Source organism: Struthio camelus, chromosome 1 (assembly GCF_040807025.1).
Source record: "Struthio camelus isolate bStrCam1 chromosome 1, bStrCam1.hap1, whole genome shotgun sequence".
NCBI lineage: Eukaryota > Metazoa > Chordata > Aves > Struthioniformes > Struthionidae > Struthio > Struthio camelus.
Window position 1 is genome coordinate 197,365,850 of NC_090942.1, and position 22,359 is coordinate 197,388,208.

Genomic DNA, 22,359 nt, shown 5'->3' on the forward strand with positions numbered 1-22,359 from the left:
AAAATACTTGAAACAAAAGTGGGGAAAAATTTGGAACACTAATCTCTGACAGGTTCTTCAACTAACAGTCTCCATCTCCCTCAGGCTGAACAACTTTTTCAGTAAATAACAATAATAGTAATAGTAATAATAATAATAATAATAGTAGTAGTAGTAGTAAAAATCACAAACAGCTCAGTCAAAGAAGGGAACAGAAGTGATTCCTTTTTATTATACTGTTTCTGTAGGCTTTTAAATGCAGACACCAACACAGCAGGACCTCAAGAAAGTACAGATCTCCTCTACCACCCTTTCACAAACCTCTTTATTCAAACAAAAGGAGTTCATGCGGGTAAAAATTAGTGTTTGCCACTTACACATTTCACATGGTATAGAGTTAAAGATATCTGCCCTTATTAACAAGCAACAGATTTATGAACATGTGCTGATCAACTATCTTGCACTTCACAACTTTAACTCCATCAAGCATCCTGTTTCTTTTCAATCATATACAAATTAAAAAAAATGAAAGTTTAAAAGCATAATAAGTCAATGAAAATTATTAAACCTGATAAGCAAATATACAAACTAATTGAAATCTGTCAATGTATGTTAAAAACTCAAATGGTTTTAGAGAATAAAGTAGCAAGTAATTTCCTGCTAGGATATTAACTTGTTCATTAAAAATACTTTGTAGTAAAATAATTACAGTTCTAAAAAACTTCTACATATTAAAATAAAAAATAATATTTGAAGAAAACAGATGTACCTGTACTTGTTGGTGAATTTATTTCTTGTCTCATATTTCTACCTGCCTGGCTCCCAGATCTTGCAGTCTCTCGCTGAGGTTCTAGTATATCACGGTATTTGGAGACCATCAGAACAGAAATAAAGTATACTACTGCCAAAGCTAAGAACTGAGCCTGTTTGCTATCATCCTGTGTTAGAGAAAAAGGAACAGACCTATAATAACGCACTTTTACATAAAATTTTTACACAAGATTATCATGAAGCTTTATAAATAATAACTTTTTAAGATGTTACATCCGTTAACACAATAGCAAAAGGACTACATAAAAGATTTAATGCATTTTCAGTGGAGTATTATGCATATAGCACATATGCAGCATATCCATACGCAATATACAAAGTAGTCACATTAATGATTGAATACCACAGGCAATTTGACAATTCCACACATCGCCGGGACTGTGAAGGCAACGGGCTTTTCAGAGTAGGGGCCTGATTCTGCTGTTATAAGAGAGCACATTTGAGTCTTCTCAGCAGTGAAGGTAACTACTTTTGCTACCCCAAGAGCAAGAATCCCAAAGCTCCTGCCACAAGAAGTTATAGGGAAGTGCCTAGAGGGAAAAATTGGGCTTCCTGATGCTGTTAAACACTGGGTAAATTAGCAGGCATATATGTTCTGCTAACATGTAGGCAGGAGGCTATGACCATCATTTTTCCTTCAGCAGTAAATCCCAGCTCATATATACTGACTTCATCCTTCAACTGGATCCGCAGCAACAACCCCGCTTTTCAAGGGGTCTAATATAAGTAAAGTAAACACCAAGACCACAGCACCTTTGCTGTCTTCTTTTCCTCCCACCCCATGTAGTCTGGTGTTCTATGGCAACTACTTATTTTATCTATGCTTAGACGTGGCTCTAATGGTGTTTAAGTTGCTGTAATTCAACTGAAATGTATTTTTTTATATTATAATATGAAAACCAGAATGGTTAGAATTAAACCTCCAGCATCTATTTACTTGTATAGTGGTTTTGCATTGTCTTACTTCCACAAGTACACGTTTTCTACTACAACTCCAGTGCTTGCTTTCCATTTTCCTCTGGGTGCTGTTTAATTTCACTGCATGTCATTATAACCCTTTAAAATAATTAGAAATCCTCTTATTAAGTTCTTTCATAGAAATATCAGAAATGACGTTTTCATCATTCCCTTTTCTGTTCTGATCAGGTCATCCTGATAGATAAATTCTCTTTGTCACAGATTGTACTGTCTTCTGACTTAAACTGCTCCTAACTTCAGTTTTTGCTTCATTTCACTTAAACTTAGGTTGGAGAGTTTAAACTTTAAAGCGCTATTTGCATATACATACATACATATATATATATATGTACACACACACACACACACAAAATAATTCCTATTGTACTGCTTTCAAAAACCAATACATTGTGGCATGGGCTTCTGCTAAAACTAGTTGCACATAAACCTGAACAATAACTGATTTTTACATATATATTTGTATACTTATATATTTATACTTAGCAGAAGTAAAAACTGACACTATAAGCCAAGTTGCTGCAGTTCTGCAATAAATAAAATAATTCCTCCTCCAATTTTAGATGGACAAATAGCCAACACTATTAGTAATACACTTTCAATTAATACTTGTTCTGACAATGACTATTTGGTTAACATGAAATCTTACTGTAAAGCACAGTTACCTACTAATCTCAAATAGCTTATTAACTAGAATTTAAAGTGCAGAAAGTGGCCAGCAGTTACAAAGTCATGAGCAGGTGGCTTTCCAGATACTATACGAAGTGTACACATGAAGATATTTTTAATTATGGCACAATCAAAACCTCTTTCAAATATAAGTGATGATTTTACCGAAGGAAAGCATTACAGCACATAATACTCACCACATCACGAAAAACAACTGCTCGTAGACGATTAATATCAACATCCTGAAGAAGTCTGTCAGGGTCTTTTATAGGAGAGAGATTGCTGGGGACATTTTCAAGGGGATTCTAAAAATAAAAAGTTGTGAGATTTTTTTTTCCTAAATATCTTAATTGAAAGCATTTCTTTTAGAACCTTAATTCGACACCATTTTTAGACACCACCAATTTTAAATGCTTTTTTACTACTAAATTACTTCCAATATAATACTCAAACAAAGGTTCCACAAATACAGCAATGTTTTAAATTGTCTTAATAGTAAATACTTAGATATAAATTTTACATCTTGCCAATACATCAGAACAATTTTATCTCTTCCCAGGTGTTAAAGTCTTAATTTGCATACAAAAAGTTATTTCAGATTATAGTTGTTTCACAGCAGTACAATGAAGCATTTCTAATACGTACATTAAATTTAAGAGCTGTGAGCAGAAATATTGTCGAAAGTAGTTCTTTTTCATTTTACTCTGAGAATTATTATTACAGACTAATAACAGTAAAGCAGCATGCTTTAAAAAATGATAATGTAGTACAAATGATGCCAAAACACCTAAAAGTCTCCTTCCCCTTATTTGCTCTGCACTGAATGTGACAAAGTGAAGGAATTCAGTATTTTCATGAGATTTACTGATATAATATTGTTAATGTAATGAGTTTATACACACTATCTGAAAGGGGCTTTAGAGAAGAAAAAAATACTACAGTTAGTAATGAAAATACAGTAGCAAAAAGGTGATTCTATTATGTCAGCTTACATGTTATATTTTAGTCATGGGCAGTTATTTTAGCTTAAGGACTCCCAAATTCTAAAAGCTGTCAACAAGTTTGAGAAAATTAAAAGATGAGGAATGAAGTAATGACATTGGTGGGACTAAGCAGTAAGTGTATATTAAACAAGTTTCATTCCTAAAATCAGACAAAAATACTGATCTCCTCTAGGTATGTCAAGTTCTGCTGAAGTTACTGGGGCTCCGATGTTCCACCTATAAAAACATGATTGCGAAATTTTATCAGAATTGCAGGTGCCTTGAGAGATTAAAAAATGATGCAGGTATACAGGGCAGATGCGAGCAAAGGAACTGGATTATTTGAAGTAGACCAAGCAAGAGAGAGACAGCTCTTGAAAACAGCTCCAGTCATACTACTGTATTAACATTTTCTTGCTTCGAATAAAAAGAAAACATTCTTTCATTTTGCAACACTAAATAGCAGAAAATTAAGCTTTTGCCAACAAGTATTTGAGGAAGCAGTTACATTTATTTTACGGTCATATAAAGCAGCAATACAGTCTGCCCAAAGCTGCTGGTGACTGAAGACTGGATTACCTTGGTTGTTGCTGATGCAGTTACACCCTGAAGACTCTCTTGAGTCTTACTGCTGATTAGTGAAGTCTTGTTCACTCTCTCTCTCTGCCTTTGCCGACACTCTAAACAGTTTCTTACAGCCACGCAGCACACTAAAAAGAAGTTATGAAATGATGCAAATCAGAGTATTTTCTCATAGTTATGTTCAGAACATCAATTAGTAATGCATACACCTCTAGCTTGCTATGTCAATAGCCCTGTTCAACCAGTAACTGCAACACAGATCTCACATTAGACGCTGTTGATACGAAGAGAACATCACGGTGACTTTCTCATTCGTTCTTTAGTTGAACAAATGTATGTTTTATTTAACTGCTATATTGACAGGTTAAAATTTGACAATGGAGTATTGGTCCCTGAAATAGAGCTACCCTATCTTATTGATAGTTACCAGCACTTAAGATCCTGAAAGCACTTTCGTACAGCTAGAATTCTTTCAGGGTTGTATGGCTAGAACAGGAAAAATAGTAGGATTAATTTATGATTTGATGAAAAATGATCATTGAGGATAAACTATAAGTTTTATACTGGTATCAGTATAATTACCAATAACCCAATAGGCGGTATGAGTAATAGTAGGACAAAACTGAAACGTAAAAATTATTCAACATCTGAAAGGTAAGAAAGTATGTGCGACTCAGCACTAGAGAAAGAGCATCACACTGACAAACTAAACTAAATGCTCACAACTATTAAGTCATGTAGGTTGAATAGAATATTCTAAATTATTATAAAACCTTTAAATGTCCTAAATTAATTGCAACTGCATATATAGCAAAGATCTTGACCTGAGCTTTACACAATTCAGAGAATTTCTGCTCAGTGTAACAGGCAGGGGTAAACGAGTGAAGATAATGATTTCTATATGAATCAATTCAAAATGTTCATGTTTGGAACAATGTACTTACCCAACCAAAAAACTCTATAACTGTACAACTGTAACAGGCACAGTACATACAGTATATAAATATACACTAAAGTAAACAGGAAAGATAGGTGTTAGGTCTGTTGAAATATACTGAGGTCTGCAGAGTCTGCACTAACATTCCAAACTTTTAATCCTACATAGCCTATAGGTAACTTACTGAATCTACAGACACTTGGACATGGAATTTTGCAAAAGATGTGTAGCAGAGCAATTTTTAGGAAGACTATTTTTTCTCTGTTTAATTACCTTTCTTTAATATTTTTACTCCCTAAAAAAGATGTACAACTTGAAAAGCATAAGTAAGAATAATTTTGAACGTGTCAGTTTGATCTATTTTTGTGCTGGAATAGAATCAACCTTAACACAGTATCAGGTCAGTAATAATTTGGGGGTTTTTGATCTATCACAACATAGTCGGTACAAGGTCATTTCCTGCATGTGTCATTACTTGGTCTAGCTTTAGCTCATTGATCTGTAAGTAATTATTTAAGCACGCTGTCTGCAAACTTACCAAGCCTTAGGCACTGTCGCATTAAACCTCCAGAAGACATGTTTTTTTCAGCTTCAATCTCACTGAAATTTAGAGAACTGGCAAATACCAGTACATCAACCATTGCCATCAGACGGCTGAGAAAAGTTACTGCTGTCTCTGCTGACATTCCTTGGGTCACTTCAATATTTTCCAGTTCCGTCTTTAAAAGGAGATAATTAAATTAAACATAGTTTGAATGCAAATTAAATATAAAGGTATCACATACACATTAAAATCTACATTGTTACACTTCACGGTAGATAAATACATGAAAAAGTTATTAATAACCTGCTATTATTGCCATTAACATAAATTATGAGTGAAATTCAAAGTAAGACAGCATGAAGAGTGAAACAAAACATTTACATTCACATGCTCTATTAGGGAATAAAAAATTTAATATAAATGAGAAAATTGCTAGGAATTACATAACAGCAAGTGTGGTCAGCTACTTAAAACAGTGCAAGGTATAACCGGGTGTAACATTTTCTTACGGTCTTCCATAGGCTAACCAAACTGATAGCATAATGGTAGCACACTAAGGTAGTCACACTCTGTATAGCTCCTATAATCCTCTACACAAACAAATAGATGTAAGAAGTGGAGAGTGGAGAAAACCAGTTTGGCTTTGCTTCCACAAATTGTTTCTCCCCTGGGAATGCTTCCTACCCTACAGCAACCTGACAAGAGTTCAGTTCTTCTGATTTCTAGAAGACAGTACGTTTACTCACTAGAGTGACAGGGAGAAAGCAAAAATGTGACAAAGTTATATGGCATGCAGCTTACACTTCCCACAGAATCACAGTTTTCTTTCTAATGTAGTGTTGTACTCTCCTTAACAGGAATCCACAGAAAAATGGTAAATGAGTTCATTATTTCTTAAATCTAAAAAGGGGTCATGTTTTTCTCCAAAAAGATACTTGAATGTGTAGAGACTTGTTTTCAAAAGCATTTAGGTGTCTGACACTGCAGATAAGTGAGTAAATAGTATGTTTAATTAAAAAAAAAATCTGCCTAAGTAGCTAACCCTTATTTTTACCTCTGGAGCTAGGCACAATTGAAAACTGGACTTAGTACTTGACTGTAATATTTGTGATCAGTATTTGACTTGACATTTGTATGTCTAAACACTGTTTTAAAAATTCCGTAGATGCTTGATTCTTACTGATTGTCAGCAAGATTTCAGATCCCAAACCTGTACTGAACACAGAGTTTGGTTACTTGGTATTACTTATTACTTACACTGCATTATATATATTACTTATCGTATTACTTATATGTTTTACTTATAAGTATTACTTTCATTTTCCTTATATTTCTTCTGTGAAAAAAAGTTTAAAATACATTTTGTGCTGTTAAGGACATTTCTTTCAAAAGGAAAAAAAAACAGGGACAAACTAAAAACCCTTTATTTCCCTATTTCTAGAAAATGAGTATTCTCACTCAAGAGTTACTTTTCAAAATAGTGTAGATCATAACAAGTTAACAGGGCAAGCTCTGCCAAACAGTATTAAGGAAACAACTGTTTTGAAACGGGCAAGATATCATGTGGCATGTGTCATCGCAACGACAGATCACACTTCATTTCATTTGTCGTAAGGATGCAACACGCCCGTTACATGGGTGATTTGGGAAGCGCTGTCACCTTTTGGATCTGTGCAGCAAGATCAGAGAAACAGTGAAACAACAATTAAACCTCAGAAGAACTATTACTAGCCTCTCTTGAGACAGGTCTTCCCTGCTTTGCCTGTGTTGTTTTCCTACTTTTAGAAAAAGTAAGTTGTTACTTTTCATAATAGATTGGGATATAATTTCCAAAAGCACTTGTCCAAAGACAATAGAACTGCAAAAATCTGTAGTGCTAACAGTCTCCTGGAAAAGCTTAGAAAAGGTGGTTACAGAAGCTTGTGCTTTGAACTCATACTTGAAATAACATCAAAGATACTTGCTAGCAGCCTATTGACGGCCTGCTGTATGTTTTTCTCAAGCTTAACTGTACTGCATCAATCACACTCTTGGGACTGGGGGGGGGATTTTTGTAACCTTCTCAGAATATCTGTTATTTTATTTTTCCCAAGTTATGAAATACATTTATTTTATATCACTTTTTAGTGTATTTTATCAGGATTTTTGCAAACTCTGAATAGAAAAATAATCACTATCTTCTTTCTAAAATCACCCTAAAGTTCAGCTGGAAGAGAAAAAACAAAAAACAAACAAAAAAGACGGTAATTTTTATGGCAAAACTTACCATCAACTCTACCTGATAAATACAGTACATTGATATTCTAACAACATTTGAAATAAGTTCCCTTGTTGATCAAGCTGCCTTCAGATATCAGCAATATTTTACACTGCTGTGATTTAAAAACGCTTAAATAAAATGCACTGATCGCCATTCCATGTCTACTCTGTATATTCTAAGAGCAATAAGATGTCTCCCATACAATTATACGTTCAGAGCCTAAAGTGTTCTTCTACTGACAACCACATCTATAACTTAAGTTAGCTTGTCAACCCGCCTACAGTTTTGCAGTTAACAGTAAGCATTATACTTGACAATGCACTACGTTACTGAAGGGAAACATTTTAGGAAAAGTTAATCAATACGCCCGATATATTCCTACTCACATCCTACTATATGGTATAGAAAATAAATTAAAAAGCCAAAATATGAAATTATGGAAAATAAGAAATTTTTGAAAATGCAGAAACTGAAACTTACAGCAGCAATACTAACCTTAGAACCCTGGACATGCAACAGACAAAACAGACAACAGATCACAACAATAAAAGAAAAAGAAAATTATTTAAGTTAACTAAAAATACAATGTAAAATTGAAACAAATTAGTATCTTGCAATTATACATTGATTAATTTATAACTAGAATAATGGGACATTTCAGCTTAGCATGAACATTTAGAAATAAAGATTTCTATAGATAGCTATGCATAAGAAAGGAAAAATCATAAATCTTGCATTATTATGGAGTTCATGTAAACACTGATTCCTCCAAACCAAAGGACTTATTTTATATAGTACATAGAGCAATTTTGTGAAGCAATGTAGACCAAAGTGGTGTTTTCACTAATTATATAAAACATAGAAATAAAATGAGCATTTTACAACAAACCCTTCTACTGAGATGTAATGAAGTAGTTAATCTTTTTTTGAGGAGGCAAATATGTTTAAAATGCTTTGACAAAACAAATATAAATCACAAAAAGCAAACTGGTTCTTCTCGCATAATACTCCTTCATTTGAAGGAACAAAAGATAGCTCATTTCATAGATTACATTTGGGTGTGATTTCTTCAACTTAAACCAATATTGTGCTGGATACTTGAATGCTTCTGAACCACAGAAAAATCCTAAAGATTCATCCAGTCCCTAGGACTGGGTTAGTCCTCAAATTCCAATGTTCACAGTTAAACAGTTGCATTAAATTTCATGTTTTTGTTTTGAGTAGAACAGCCCTCTCTCTTTACTCAACAGGCTTGGAACTAATCCTTAAGTTTTCACAGGTTATATTTAAATAAAACTTGAGTTAATAAAAAAGAAAAGAGATATTTTGTCTTCTTACAATCTTGTAAAGAAGAAAGACAGAAGAACATAGTATCTACACTACAAGATGATCTGAAAATGAAAATCGATCATGAGAAGTTCCGAAAGTAATCTATGACCAAATTATCACTCTCTAGCAGTTAAAATAATTGTAATATTCCCTGTTTAAAAATCATCAAATATCTTCAGTATGTTGATGATAAAAGCACAGAAAAAAACTCAAATGCCAAAAAAGTGCAGAAAAAAATGGGATTTTTCAAGAGTATTTCAGTATTTTTATAGTTTAAATAGTGGAAAAATCTAATCTGGTAGAAAGAAAAAGAATCCGGAAAAAAACACTTTCCTTTCGGAACAGGAAAGATAGCGTTCTGGCATTTTTTAAATTGGTCTGCCTCTTCTATAGCTGGACACATCTTGAGGATCAACCTATGGTTGTTTTCTCTAGATTACTAGCTCACAACATACTACTGTTGATACTCAGAACTGCTCATAGATCACACTGTACCTGTCCCATCACATGAGTCATGAACATAATAAGGTTAACGCTATACACTGAATGCATAGAAAAATATTCTGTCCTCGCTTTTAATCCACAGAACTAATAAGGATGTCTTTAAATGTTTTATTGAGATTTATACACAGAAACTCATATAACACCAGCAGTCTTCAGATCATAGTTTAAGAGCTGCTGTTTTAAATGCTGTAAACAAGAATTAAAATTCTAGACTTCACAGAATCAATGGAAAAACTAATTAATTTCAAGGGGGCTAGAAATTTACTCTCCATTTTCAGAGTTATTTCAACTCCTCAGATGTATTTCTTCTGCCGCACTCCATGTCCTCGAGTCCTTGTCACAGCTGCTACCCTTGTAGTAACAAATGATTGTTTCAGATTCCTAGTTTGTACACAAAGGGTTTTATTTGGCAACCAACTGCTTCTATTGACAGAAGGCATCTTCTGCAGATCTTACTTCTTCTAATTTCTCAGATATGCTTATTTAACACTTTCACACCATCTTAAGAAAGTCGTTTTTATACCTGTAGTTCAGAAAACTCAAAGATCTCACCCACAGAAACAAAGTTAATCCGCACTTAATATTTTATAACCCTTCTGCCCCATAATTTTTGCAGTTATTTAATACCCTCAATTTGATAAGCATGATGTCAGAATCAACAGTGGAACACCCTCCAGCTGTTGTAAAGCAACAGATCTTGTCATATTTTTCATTAGTATTTGCTTATATTTCATTTCTTTTCAGATGTATAATTTACAGCTCTTTGAAAATATCAGCATTTGGAGCAAGTCCTTGCACAGACTCTGAAACAGAGGTAGTACATAATTGAAACCAAGGGGAATACTGAAATATCGGGAATAGATTTCATAGAATTACAGTAAGCTTCCCACAGTATTCCACAAAAATGTATAATCTTCAGTCTACTCTTGAGTCAGTTACAAATTTGATGGTTTCTCGGTTTGTTTTCACCGATAATGCATCAGGCTATATGCAGCATGACAACAAAGTTTTTTTCTTCTTCCTATACATATTTAATGGTTCTTATCCACAATAAGGAGTTCTTATCCGCTATTCAAATTATCCTAGTACAATCTGCAAAATATTTGCAATGCACTTCAACTTTGCTCTTAAAGAAATCACCCTAAGTACTCTGATAGAATATCAGAATTTTATTTCATTCTTATAAATATTTTGAAAGTTAAAATATACTCCGAAATCTAAAGTATTTGAGATAAAAAAACTATATAACTTTTCAAACTTTTCAGGATAGATTTCAATATTTCCAGGTATTTCATTTTTTAATTGTGGTTGCTGATGAAAGTCCCAATGCAGCCCCAAGCGATTAAGTTTTCTATCTTGCTATAGCACCAGAAAACTCTACTAGAAATTTCAACTACTCTCTTTCCTGGATAGACATGATCAGCTGGCCACACATATGGCTGCTAATATAAGGAATATACTTTAAAAAGGAAAAAAAAAGGCTAGGTAAAATGCATATGACAGAGTTCTACTGCAAGCATTCAACAGCAAAGAAATTCCAGAATTAAAGATTGACCATTCCACAACAGACAAGGGGTACACAGAGTAATCTTCTACCCAGCCCAGTAGAATTGCCATCTCAGCACAAATCGTAACTATGCAAAGGAAAAAGCCTTATTGAACTGGGAAATTCCTCAAGTAGTCATCTTTTTAAAGAAAATGTCACAGTGTTGTTCTTTCACCAACACAGTTTCTCAATTATTCGTGGTATGTTTGTATATTTAAAAATTTTTACCAAAAATGGTAGAAAAAAGGATTATCTTAGACTGTTGAGGAAAATATTTGATTTATGAGCTACAACATAAAATTTTGACTGCGTATCTTGTGGAAAGAAATCATTCATTTATATAATTTAACCTAGGCACTGTATTAAGAGTTCAGTGAAACAGCACTGTACTACTATTATGAGAGAGAGCTGCTCATATCTTACATTAACTGCCATACTAGGTCAGCTCAAGGGTCTGTCTACCCTAGCATTCTGCCTCCAGCAGTGATCGGCTGCAGTTTATGGAAGAATACAGAAATCTGAGCAGGCATATTGATCACTCTACTAATACTCCTTTACAGTATTTAGGATTTTAAAAGCTAGAGAGGGTGTCCAGACTATCATGTTTAATAGCTACAGAGAGACTTATCCTTCTAGAGTTTACCTCATTTTTTTCAACCTACTTTAGTCTTTTAGGCTCCATCACATCCTATGGCAACGAGTTTCATAAAGTAACTGTGCCTCTGAAGCACGTCCTTTTTTTTTTTTTTTTTTTGTAAGCCTGCTGCATATAAGTATAAGGTCATTATATGCGTTACTACTTATGCTACAAAAACAATGGTTAGTCACTTTTTCTCTTCATCTCCATATTGTTCATGACTTTGTAGACTTCAGTCATATCTCCTGTTTTGAAGTGTAGTCTTCACCTGGTTTAGTCTGTCCGTTTTTGGAAGTCATTAAGTACCTCTGAATATCCTTATCTCAATTCTGTGCAGCTTTTCTGTTTGCACAGGGTGTCAAAAACCCTCCCATTCTGTAGATCCTGTAGATTACATATATTCATATCAACAAGACTGAGTTCATTTCACCTCATTTTTTCCTTTCTAATCCTTAATGTCTAGCAATTCTCAAACCACGTGTAATATTCCTAAATACCTTTTAGATCCACATTGAAACTTTAAAGTAGTAACTTATTTCCTCCCAGTGAGTCATATCTGTGGTGTAGTCCATGCAACTTGCCCCTTCTTTTAAAAATGTATTTACTTTTTGATCTAGACTAATGAAATATAAAGGCAAAAAGGCTATAGGCCAAAAAATAAACACTGGCATCCCACCCCATCCTTATTTTGGGATGATAAAATAGGATGAAATTCTGTAAGAGATCAGAGTAAGTTTAGCTGTCTGCTTGTAGTATTTACATGTGAACTAGACTTCTAGCAAGCAGACAGAATAAATAAAGGCCAATGGCAAATTGCAAAGTTATTATTCTATACAATGGCTCTCCAAAGTCAAAAACCAAGATAAAAAAAAAAAAAACTAACACCACCAACATCATTTGATGGAATTGCATTCTAATTCAAGTTGTCATTGTTTCATATTTTTAAATTAAAGATGTCAAAGTTTTCTTTTCAAAAATATCCCTCAATGTACTTTTTTCTAAAGATTCATAGTACAGCTTTCATCTCAAGATGGGCTGGTACGGTTTCACTCATACCTGTCAACGTTCGTTATAATGTAACACTCACAAAATCTTTTATTCAACATACTTGATTTCATTCTTGTGACTACAAATAGTGAAATAAGTCCTTCCGATGAGTCCTGCACTTTTTGTCATAGCAAATAATTTTCTTTTCTATTTTACATAGTAAAAATAAAACAGATACAGCATTTCTCCATTAATTGTCTGGCTGAGGGTAATATTAATGTTTAACCAACTGCTAGCCCATACATTTCATACTTTTCAAATAAAATAGCGAAAAATATTTTTTGTTAACTAACTAGAAGGAATAAGAGGCAAAGTAATCCCAGTTGATGAAAGGCTATAGCAAGAAATTGAGCTTATATTGCTAATTATATTTCTAGTCTCCAGTGCTTACTAGCTGCACTACTTTATCCCTTCTGTGCCTCATTTTCACCCCTTTGAAAGACCAATATTAACCGTAAAACCTTATGGGATGTATGAGATAAAATATTTAGCATGCAAAAGATGACTGCCTATTTTATATGTACAGATAAGGCATCGCACCAATGCTGCAATTACTTACTATTGGCAATAATGCAATATATACAAAGCATCTCTCCCTTCTTCCATGAAACATTCCATTAGACTATTTTACCTGCCTGAACTGCAGTCACCTAAGAAGCGACCCCCACAGGAGAGGAAAATCAGTTTCCTTCAATAAGGGATAAAGAAAAGGAAAAGAAAGTCAGGACCAACTAAAAGAAGGACTAGGGGGAGGATGAATTCTATTGCCATTTGGCAGGCAAATAAACGGTGGCCATGCAGATCAGAGTTACGAATATCAATGACTAGGCAGGATAAAGTATGTAATTTTGTTACAGTAACCACTTTTCTTCTAACAGTCTTGTCTTTCAAATGAAATGTTAAATACCTATGAAATATTACTATTCCTTCTTACTACTGCTACTCTAATAAAATTAACATTTCAAATTATTACAAACACTCTGTAAATTGAACCTTAAAAGTTTTGATCATAAATTTCAATTTTTTGGAAGGAATTAGCAGGGAGGGGAGGGGAGTCACTAAAAAAAAAAAGTCAGTTGTAAGGAGTGGCGCATATTATTTTTATACAGCAACTTCTAATATGACCACTAGGTGGAAATATTGTACTTACAGTTGGGGATGTGGCTGCTGACAGCAATGGTAAAATTCCTCCACAAGCAATAATAATATTGTCTACCATCTGGGAAATGAGGTGTATTGTGTTGTGTACAAAAATAATATTTTCATTGCTATTGACAAAGTCCATCACAGACTTTGTGGAGTGACTGCAAGAATAGAAAAATGGATGAATTAAAAACAAACATCTTAAATGAAAGTTTAATTATTCTTTGCAACTAGAACATGAATGTTTTTCAGAGATAAAGATAAAACCTTTGCTACAAAACTTTACACGTGTAACAGAACTAGTCTAACATATGAATTCACAGCTATCTAACTTCACACCAGGATTACTTTCAGATACACCACCCAGAAAAATGGCTCATAACCTTTTATTCCCATCAATCACTACTTTACTTCACAGGCAGTTCTACTGAAAGCAATAGGGCTGTTTCTTCAGAGTGAAAGTTCATATTCAGTATTAATAGAGTTCATCATATCACATGACAGTGTCACTTAAAGCAGCCCTCATAACACTTAAAATGCAATTACACAGATGCTCTTGGTGTTGGTATTTTTTTCTGTCACTCCTACAGGCTGATCTGTTAGACTGCCAGTCAGTAAATGGATGATCTGGTGATACCTTGACCTGACTTATATTCAGTAAATTCTTATAAGAGAAAACTAAAATATTTCCTAAAATCTCCTAGAGCTAAGATTTTCCTAATATTAACTCTATACATTAGCGATAGCTTTATACAGATGCTGATATGATTAATGGAAATCTCAGTAACTCAATACTGGTGAAAAAATGTCCCATGAAACAGTCACTCCCTAAAACTATAAATCACCATCACAATATTGAGGAATACTTGGCCTACTAATGGTATGTTCTTTTCCCAAACAACCTTGGTGCCAGCCAGTAAACAAAAATTAATGGTTTAAACTGAAACTAAGTGCAAACTAAAATCCTAATTTCCAAGTATCAACAAAACACAGAGGACAAGTAAAAGACTTTCGGCAAAAACAAAACAAAACAAAACCTGAAACGGTCTACTTCCTAGTGACTATCGCAGAATAGTTCACGAAACTGGAAATTAAATGTAATACAAAGTGTTCCTCTGACATAATTAAGCTAAAGTTTTCTGAAAATGACTTATTCCATTTTGGAAATTAGATTAAATAATGTCTTTTATACCTAAGGGCTTTGATAATAATAAGTTATTGTATGTCTCTGTTAAAGTGCACAAAAAATAGGAAATCACATTGCTGTCAAAAGCAGCAATACCACTGCCAAGACTAACTACAGCCAGGAGTTGGCACACAAAATAAAAAAAAAAGATCAGCCAGAAAAAGTGATTCCTTAGAAAACTTTCTAGGAAACATTTTTTATTTATAAGATGTCTGTAGAAGGTATCTCTTAAATAGACTAACTGAAATAGAAGCAAGTAACAGACACACAAGTCTTCCTCAGGTCTGAAACAGAAGCAGCACATTCTAACGTTAATATATAAGCTGAGGTAGCAGCTCAGTTTAGTTAGCTATGAGTTGTACAATCTCTGAAGAAAGGAGAAATTGATACCTGCGAAACAGTGCTGGTGCTGGCTGGGAAGGGGTGAAAAGAGAAGATACAGAGGGGCACTTCATCTTACAGTAACTCTCTCCCCTCCCCTGTATCTCAGTAACTACCCTCTACAACACAAGTGCCGTCTAATTTTTCCTTGCTGACAGAAACACACAAGAGGAGTTAAATAAGAAGCAACCATCTACCTTCTCCAAACATGTACATCTGTTTCTAGTGCAAATAGCAAATCTGTCAGGAGCCTCTGGTGCATCGGAGACCATTTAAATTCTGGAATACGAAACATAGTTGTGCGTGGACCTGGACTAAACTGTCGTCGCTGCTCTTCTGTCATTGGCATTCCTCGAAATCCCAAGTCAACGCGTAAATCTCGGTCTTGCTGGGTGACAGACCGACCCTGCACCGCCTACGTTAACAAGAAGTTCAGAAATCGTGTTAAGATGTTGTAATGTATTTAGGAATGGATCACAGAATTTGAGAAAGGACTGGCTCAAACTGAACTCAAGCACAAACGACAGGAGACAATGTTTTCCCAGTGTGGGCAGTATCATTCAATAAAGGAAATACTCCAATTCAAATCAATCCGCACTTGGGGCCTATGGCTTGCCTTATTTTCAGGTATTTCCTGATGTTTTACATTTAGGATCCTCACCTGAAATATTACAAGACCAAATGCAGCATGCACAAGGGCAACAGCAATAAGATTTTGTAGGAAGTAACTACAGGAAGTAACTGTTCTTTTGTGCAGATATCACAATTTTCTTTGAATGTCTGATTTAAAACATGGATGGCTTCAAGGAATCAGTATACTTAAACAGCTCATCATTCTCCAAAATGAATTTATTAACTTGGTCTTTTTATCAGGATCATTGAAGAATTCAATCTCGTTTTTCCCAAATGTCATTTTGCCAATTTTTTTATATACTGTTAATTGTTTTTATGGATCCTCAGGACAATCTATACATTCTCCCAACAGACAGCTGACTTGAATTTTATACCCTTTCAATACCTACACTGTTTCCACTTGGTGAATAAAGACAAAACTAAAAGATACACACAGAGGATATGATGGGAAACACTGTGAAGGAAAAAAGTAGTAAAGAAATAACATTTAGATTGAATATGAGGTAAACATTCATAACAATGAAATTATTTTTATTATGCAATATCTCTGAAAGGAAGAAATACAAAGTCTGTTCCTTAGGATTATTTTAAAATGAGATTAGATTAGCTTTAAACTGGCAACATATTAGGCATAAGAAAAAATACTTGCATTGCTCACAAATTCATTTCCTGATCTTTGCACACTGCTTTAAATCTGGATGACCATAAGCAAAAAGACAGTTATGAAATATTCATGCTAGCACTGTAAAAATGGAAATGGCACTGGAGTTTGGCTGGAAAGCTCATCTGATCTTTAGTCTAATTTTGACCTTTCATAGCCTGCATTTTGCGAGTAGCATGGGTTTATAGCTCATTCAGTTTGACCTGTTAAGATAAACAGTGTTACTGTTACTCTTCTTCTTAGAATTGCCTTTCTGTGTTTATAGCCTTTCCTCTACTCTCGGACACTAAGATTTGAACAGTATCATAACTGTACCATAAAGAGACAGCTTTTAACTAGCCAATAGACCATATTGTATCGATGGGCTTTAATGTGTGTTGTATAAACGGCCATGAAACCCAACTATCTGCCTGGGTGTCTAGTCTTTAAAAAAGCAGAAAGCCACGTTCAGTGTTTAGCTGCTATTCTCTGAGCTGAGGTCAAAGCTAACGTGGGACTGCCTACATATATCACAGTCAAAAGTCCAGCCTCCAGCTGAACTGTAGACTGGTTAATTTTACCATTGCTCTTTACTCATGAAAATTATAAACCTCAATTTAATACTTTATTTAATATGTATCTTTATCTAATTTTATTAGAGTTATCTTCATTTGAAGAGAAAGGAATTTATCTACAGACAGCTTACATTTCACAGGATATTTCAAAACACCAGAAAAAGTGAGCAGAGGATAACAGCAATCCTGGTGGCTGCACTGCTGATAATTGTTTTTTAAAAAATATTTCTGAAAGCTCTTCCTGAAGAACAGTGTGAACAAGCTGATCTGTGTCCTTTTATCAGACATCCACTTTGAGTGTCAGTGTATCTTAGAAACTCTTCCTGATGACATGGTGTGCACTACACACTACTAGGCAGAGCAATTTTTGCAAGCACTGGCTCTTCCTCCACAATTTCAGGAAGTCTGTTTGACTTCAGAATTGTAGGAGATCGGTATTAGCACACATACTGGACACTGAGAGTAGTAAGATAGTTAAATCTTTAAGATAGCCGCTTTTTTCAGCTGACAACATCCTTACAAGTAATCTTTGACTAAGTGCTATAGTCTCTGAACAATGATAGTGAGGAAATTAATTCTGTGCTCCAAAAATACAAAAAGAACCCAATTTTTTATTGCCTATACAAGCACAAACTCTTTGAAAGAGTAAGCTTCTAACCTAGGCCTTTCTATCTTCAGGATGCTGTGTCTTTCACAAAAACATTAAGAAGTAGGATTTTCAGAGACAGTCCTTGACAGGAAAGCATCTCTGAGAAGAAGGGAGATACCTCTTCTTTTAAAGATCTCCAGTTTGGAAAATCAAATCACAGTTTGTCTTCTATTACTCCTAAGTCATTCCTTTTCTTGTGCCTAGATCAAATAATATAGGGATCATTTATGCCTGCATTCCTGTACTGGAAGGTGCACTAAGTACTGTAAGACAAATTACATTCTAAGGAAGGTTAAGCAAGAGTAAAGAAACAGTTAAATGCACATTTTGTAATAAAATAAATATATTACTAATCTTAAAAAATATGCAAACAAGAATCTGGAGGCCTGAGGCAGAATTATAAGAGCATTCGTTAATCTGTCTACAAGAAATAAGGGAAAAGAATGAGAGGTTCCCCTAGCTAAGTTTTTAAATTAAAATATCCACAACTGAAATACATATTTTCTATACAGTCATAAAAGACTTCACAGTGTCTTACACATGTAATGGCATCATTCTTTTGAAAGCAGATAGGCTTGGAAGATGGACTCCTCTCATATAATTAAAGAAAAGTATTTCAAACACCTGTCAGGCCTCATACCAATAATTTACCCAGCAGCAAAGGACACTGATTACATCAGACACATACAAGGCCACAGCACTTGAAACTTACTTGGGTTGTGGTAGTTGTCTGGATCTTCCTTATCTCCTTTCCTGCTTCCTTACCATCATCAGATCTTTCTGTGTCTGATATTATACTTCCAGCATCAACATTAGGAACAGTTTTGCTACCAGAAGACTCTGTCTCAAGAGTTGTGGCAGTCATTTCAGCATATTCTAATCCTTTAGATGATGAAGCCAATTCCCTCTCAGAAATACTACTCACTCCATCTGAAGTTGTATGAATCTTGAACTCCTTGTCCTCTATTATACTTGAAGGACATGTTATATCTACACTACCTGTCATATGTGCAAGCAATCCCAAATCATCATTTACACCAAGATGCATTTGCGTCTCTTGCACATTTGGAATAGAAATATGATTACTTGAAAGTTCAGGTAGAAGTTTCTCCTCTTGACTAGGTATTTTATCAAAGAGAAATGAGGTACTGTTAGTAGAAGGTTCATCTTTCTCATCAGCCAGAGTTATTAATGGACCATTATCTTTTTCCTCATTTTTCTTAATAATACCCACACTTCCATGAACATTATTTTGGAGTTTCTCAACAGCAGCACTATATACATTATCTAAAAGAGATTCAACTTCCACAAGTGCACCATTTTCTCCAGTTACCAACGTCTCTGGTGATAAATCCATATCATCAAGTTTTACTTCAGTCGCTTCTACCTTTTCAGCTTTTATATCAACTAAGAGGTCATGAACTTCCACATGTACTCCTCCTCCTGGTCTCTCAGCACTTCCAAGAACATCATCTGACACCTTTGTAGCCATAAGCAAGTCCCTGGTATCTGTACTAACAGGGTAATCTGTTTCACTTTCGGGACTTTGGCTTTGTGAAAGGTCTTCTATCTCTCGAATTTCCATTCCACCTTTTGCTCCTGTTGTCTGAGATGAAAGACCTGAGATAGTGCTCACATTCCCCTTTTTCCCTTTTTTTATATTCTCTTCCTCTTGCCTTTGATATTCTTCATACATTTTTGCTAGGTACTCCTTGTGAGCCTCATATGTGACCTTAAAAAGAAAAGAACAGATTATGTGGACAAATATCTACATTAAGTCTGACAAAAACAGATAAGAATGCTAACTACTTAATACTTAATACATATGGCTCACAGAACGTTTCACAGCAATGGACCTACACTGATGATAAAAAATGCCACCTTGACATATGTTCTGATAGCCACCAGGTGGCACTAAATCATTTAAAATCTTGTCTACTTTATTTCTAGCTGCTTTGGGGGAATTATTAGGATTAAAAAAAATCATCCATGAACATTTTCTTACCTTGGAATGAGCTATAGAAAGAGTATCCACCCACACTCTCCATCCTCCCCATTCATATTTTATTGCATGATACAAGAGAATACGGAAAATGTTGTAAACCATTTCTGTGATCTTCTGTTCTTCAGAGTTCTTAGGGTTAATGTATCCCAGAGAAAACATCCAGTCCTGCCACACTGAACACTGAAGTAAACATCTAAAGTGAAATAATTAGGTCAAAATATATCCAAACGAAGCTTCTTTACTTTGACATTGAGATGGTTAAAATAGGAGGAAAATAATACGGTTCATCTCCTCTGAACATGAATCCAGTGTTAATAACAGACTTTAAATACTTCAGGATCAATAAAACAACTTAAGTGTATTCTGAACAGAAGAACCAAATATTAGTTGCTGACTTAAGAAGAGTTACCAAACCATATTTCATTTATTTTAATATTCCTTTTAATATATGGCATAAAACTCTACATACAGTAAAACAAATCGATGATACACCCAAGTCAAGGATATCAACACTCATACTAGTGAGAAAAAACTATTTGTAGTAACATACCTTCTGTTTTCACGGCTATTACTGAAAAGTTTTATCATATCGGATAAGAACAAACGTCGAACTTCCATCAGCTCTGCACTTGGTGTGGAGTTTTTTAACAGTGTTGCCACCACCTTAAGAATCACTTTGAAAAAATAAATCAGTTACATAACACAGTTAAAAAAATTTGTAAAAAAAAAAAGTTGCTGACAGCAACTAATGTAAATAACTCAAATGTATTTGAGATATTCTAATGAATTTCTCCTGCTTTCTGAAACATCTCCTTTCAAAAAAAATTTAGCTAATATTTTTATCATATAAACATAATATATGGTCCTTACTTGGATTCTGAATTTTCACTGTAGAATCTGGCTCTGGATGTGGTTTATGAACAACTTGAGTGCATACTTGTTCTGTTAAAATCTAAAAGACAGAATATTAAGTTCCTTTTACCATTTTTTACTTAAACTCTACTTCATATGATTTCTTTGTTATTGCTTAATTTGTTAAGAAGAACATTCACCATTGCTACATCATAACTTCATATAATAAATTTTGGTAAAATATTTCTATTCCTCTAAGAATGGAAACAAGGAAATTCCTCTATGCAAGGAACAAGACTTTCACAGATGAAATATGGTTCGCTAACTAATTTTTTATTGAGCTGGCTAACTATAAAACAATGGTGTTTTAAATATATGGGTCTGTGTAAGCCTTACATTACAAAAAGATAAAATCTTATGTGTGGCACTTGCCGTTTGACTCAAAATGGTATTTCTTCAGGACAAAGATGGTGAATAACGGGTAGAGAATTGTCTTAAAATCCTAATTCCATTCCATGTTGATCTTAACGTGTTTATCTTAATCTGTTTAAAATTATCCCACAGAAGAATAGAAACACGAAGTTTTATTTGAAGCACCTGTCATTTTCCTAATGAAGTAATTCATGTCACCACACTATCTATTGTCAAATTTAAATTTCCTGTTGTTAGTACCACTGATAAGTGGATGCTATAGTAAGTAAAATTGCCATAATTGCTTCAAATAGTCCAAAGGAATGTGAAATGGCTCTAAGTATATGTCAACCTCTAAGTAAATGTAGTGTAACACAGATGTTGAATAAAGACATCAGCTATAGTTAAGAGACCCACAAGTAGAATGTCTCATTTTATTTCTTAAACTCAATCATGGCTAAACATACTGACAACTAAGCAAGGATTCTGGAAGCTTCTGAAACAGCATTAAAAGTGAAGTCAATTGATTAAATTTTGCTGTGAACCACAAACAACTTCCATATAAATTTCATCTGCAGAAACTGACCTAAGGCTATTTAACCACAAGGCTGGTGAAAACAATGAATTATTCAAGTCTAAGATCCATTAAGGAATAACATATAAGGACATGTAAGAAAAATACAGGCATACTTCATTAAAAAGTTTGGTTTATGTTACTTGAGATATTCTTGGTATTAAAAAGGCTTTTCAAAAACTGGAATAAAAGCAGAGCAATTGTCTCTGCTATACTAACACTTGGTATCAATCAACTAAAAAGAATTTCCATCAGTAAGTAGATTACTTAAGAGTTTTTGACATGAAAATGCAGTACAAATTTCTAAATCTGTGATATGATTCTGAAAGAGCTTAAAAACACCCATCACTCCTCAGAAGACTTCAGATTTGGATGTTGCATTAAGAAACATGTCACTAACAGGAATCCTCAAAAGTCTAATGCAAAGTTATAGATTTAAAAGAGGAGTGAAATTCAAAACGTTGCTCTGAAACTTTCAGAAGATGAA

At 34.2% G+C, this 22,359-nt stretch overlaps 1 protein-coding gene across 13 annotated transcripts in view; it reads right to left on the reverse strand.

The window, feature by feature from the left end:
- Positions 1–22,359, reverse strand: part of NBEA (neurobeachin) — a 530,623-nt gene that overhangs the window by 322,191 nt on the left and 186,073 nt on the right. For 11 of the 13 annotated variants that reach the window (XM_068930067.1, XM_068930074.1, XM_068930068.1 and 8 more), the window contains 11 exons: positions 20,906–20,987; positions 20,586–20,709; positions 20,036–20,228; positions 18,743–19,762; positions 15,731–15,948; positions 13,974–14,127; positions 8,241–8,264; positions 5,495–5,675; positions 4,017–4,147; positions 2,652–2,759; positions 749–917 (listed from right to left, as the gene is read on the reverse strand). In XM_068930067.1, the coding sequence (XP_068786168.1) occupies positions 749–917; positions 2,652–2,759; positions 4,017–4,147; positions 5,495–5,675; positions 8,241–8,264; positions 13,974–14,127; positions 15,731–15,948; positions 18,743–19,762; positions 20,036–20,228; positions 20,586–20,709; positions 20,906–20,987 (2,404 nt within the window). The remainder of the gene's footprint in view (positions 1–748; positions 918–2,651; positions 2,760–4,016; positions 4,148–5,494; positions 5,676–8,240; positions 8,265–13,973; positions 14,128–15,730; positions 15,949–18,742; positions 19,763–20,035; positions 20,229–20,585; positions 20,710–20,905; positions 20,988–22,359) is intronic. The other 2 variants (XM_068930069.1, XM_068930077.1) reach the window with 1 other exon arrangement.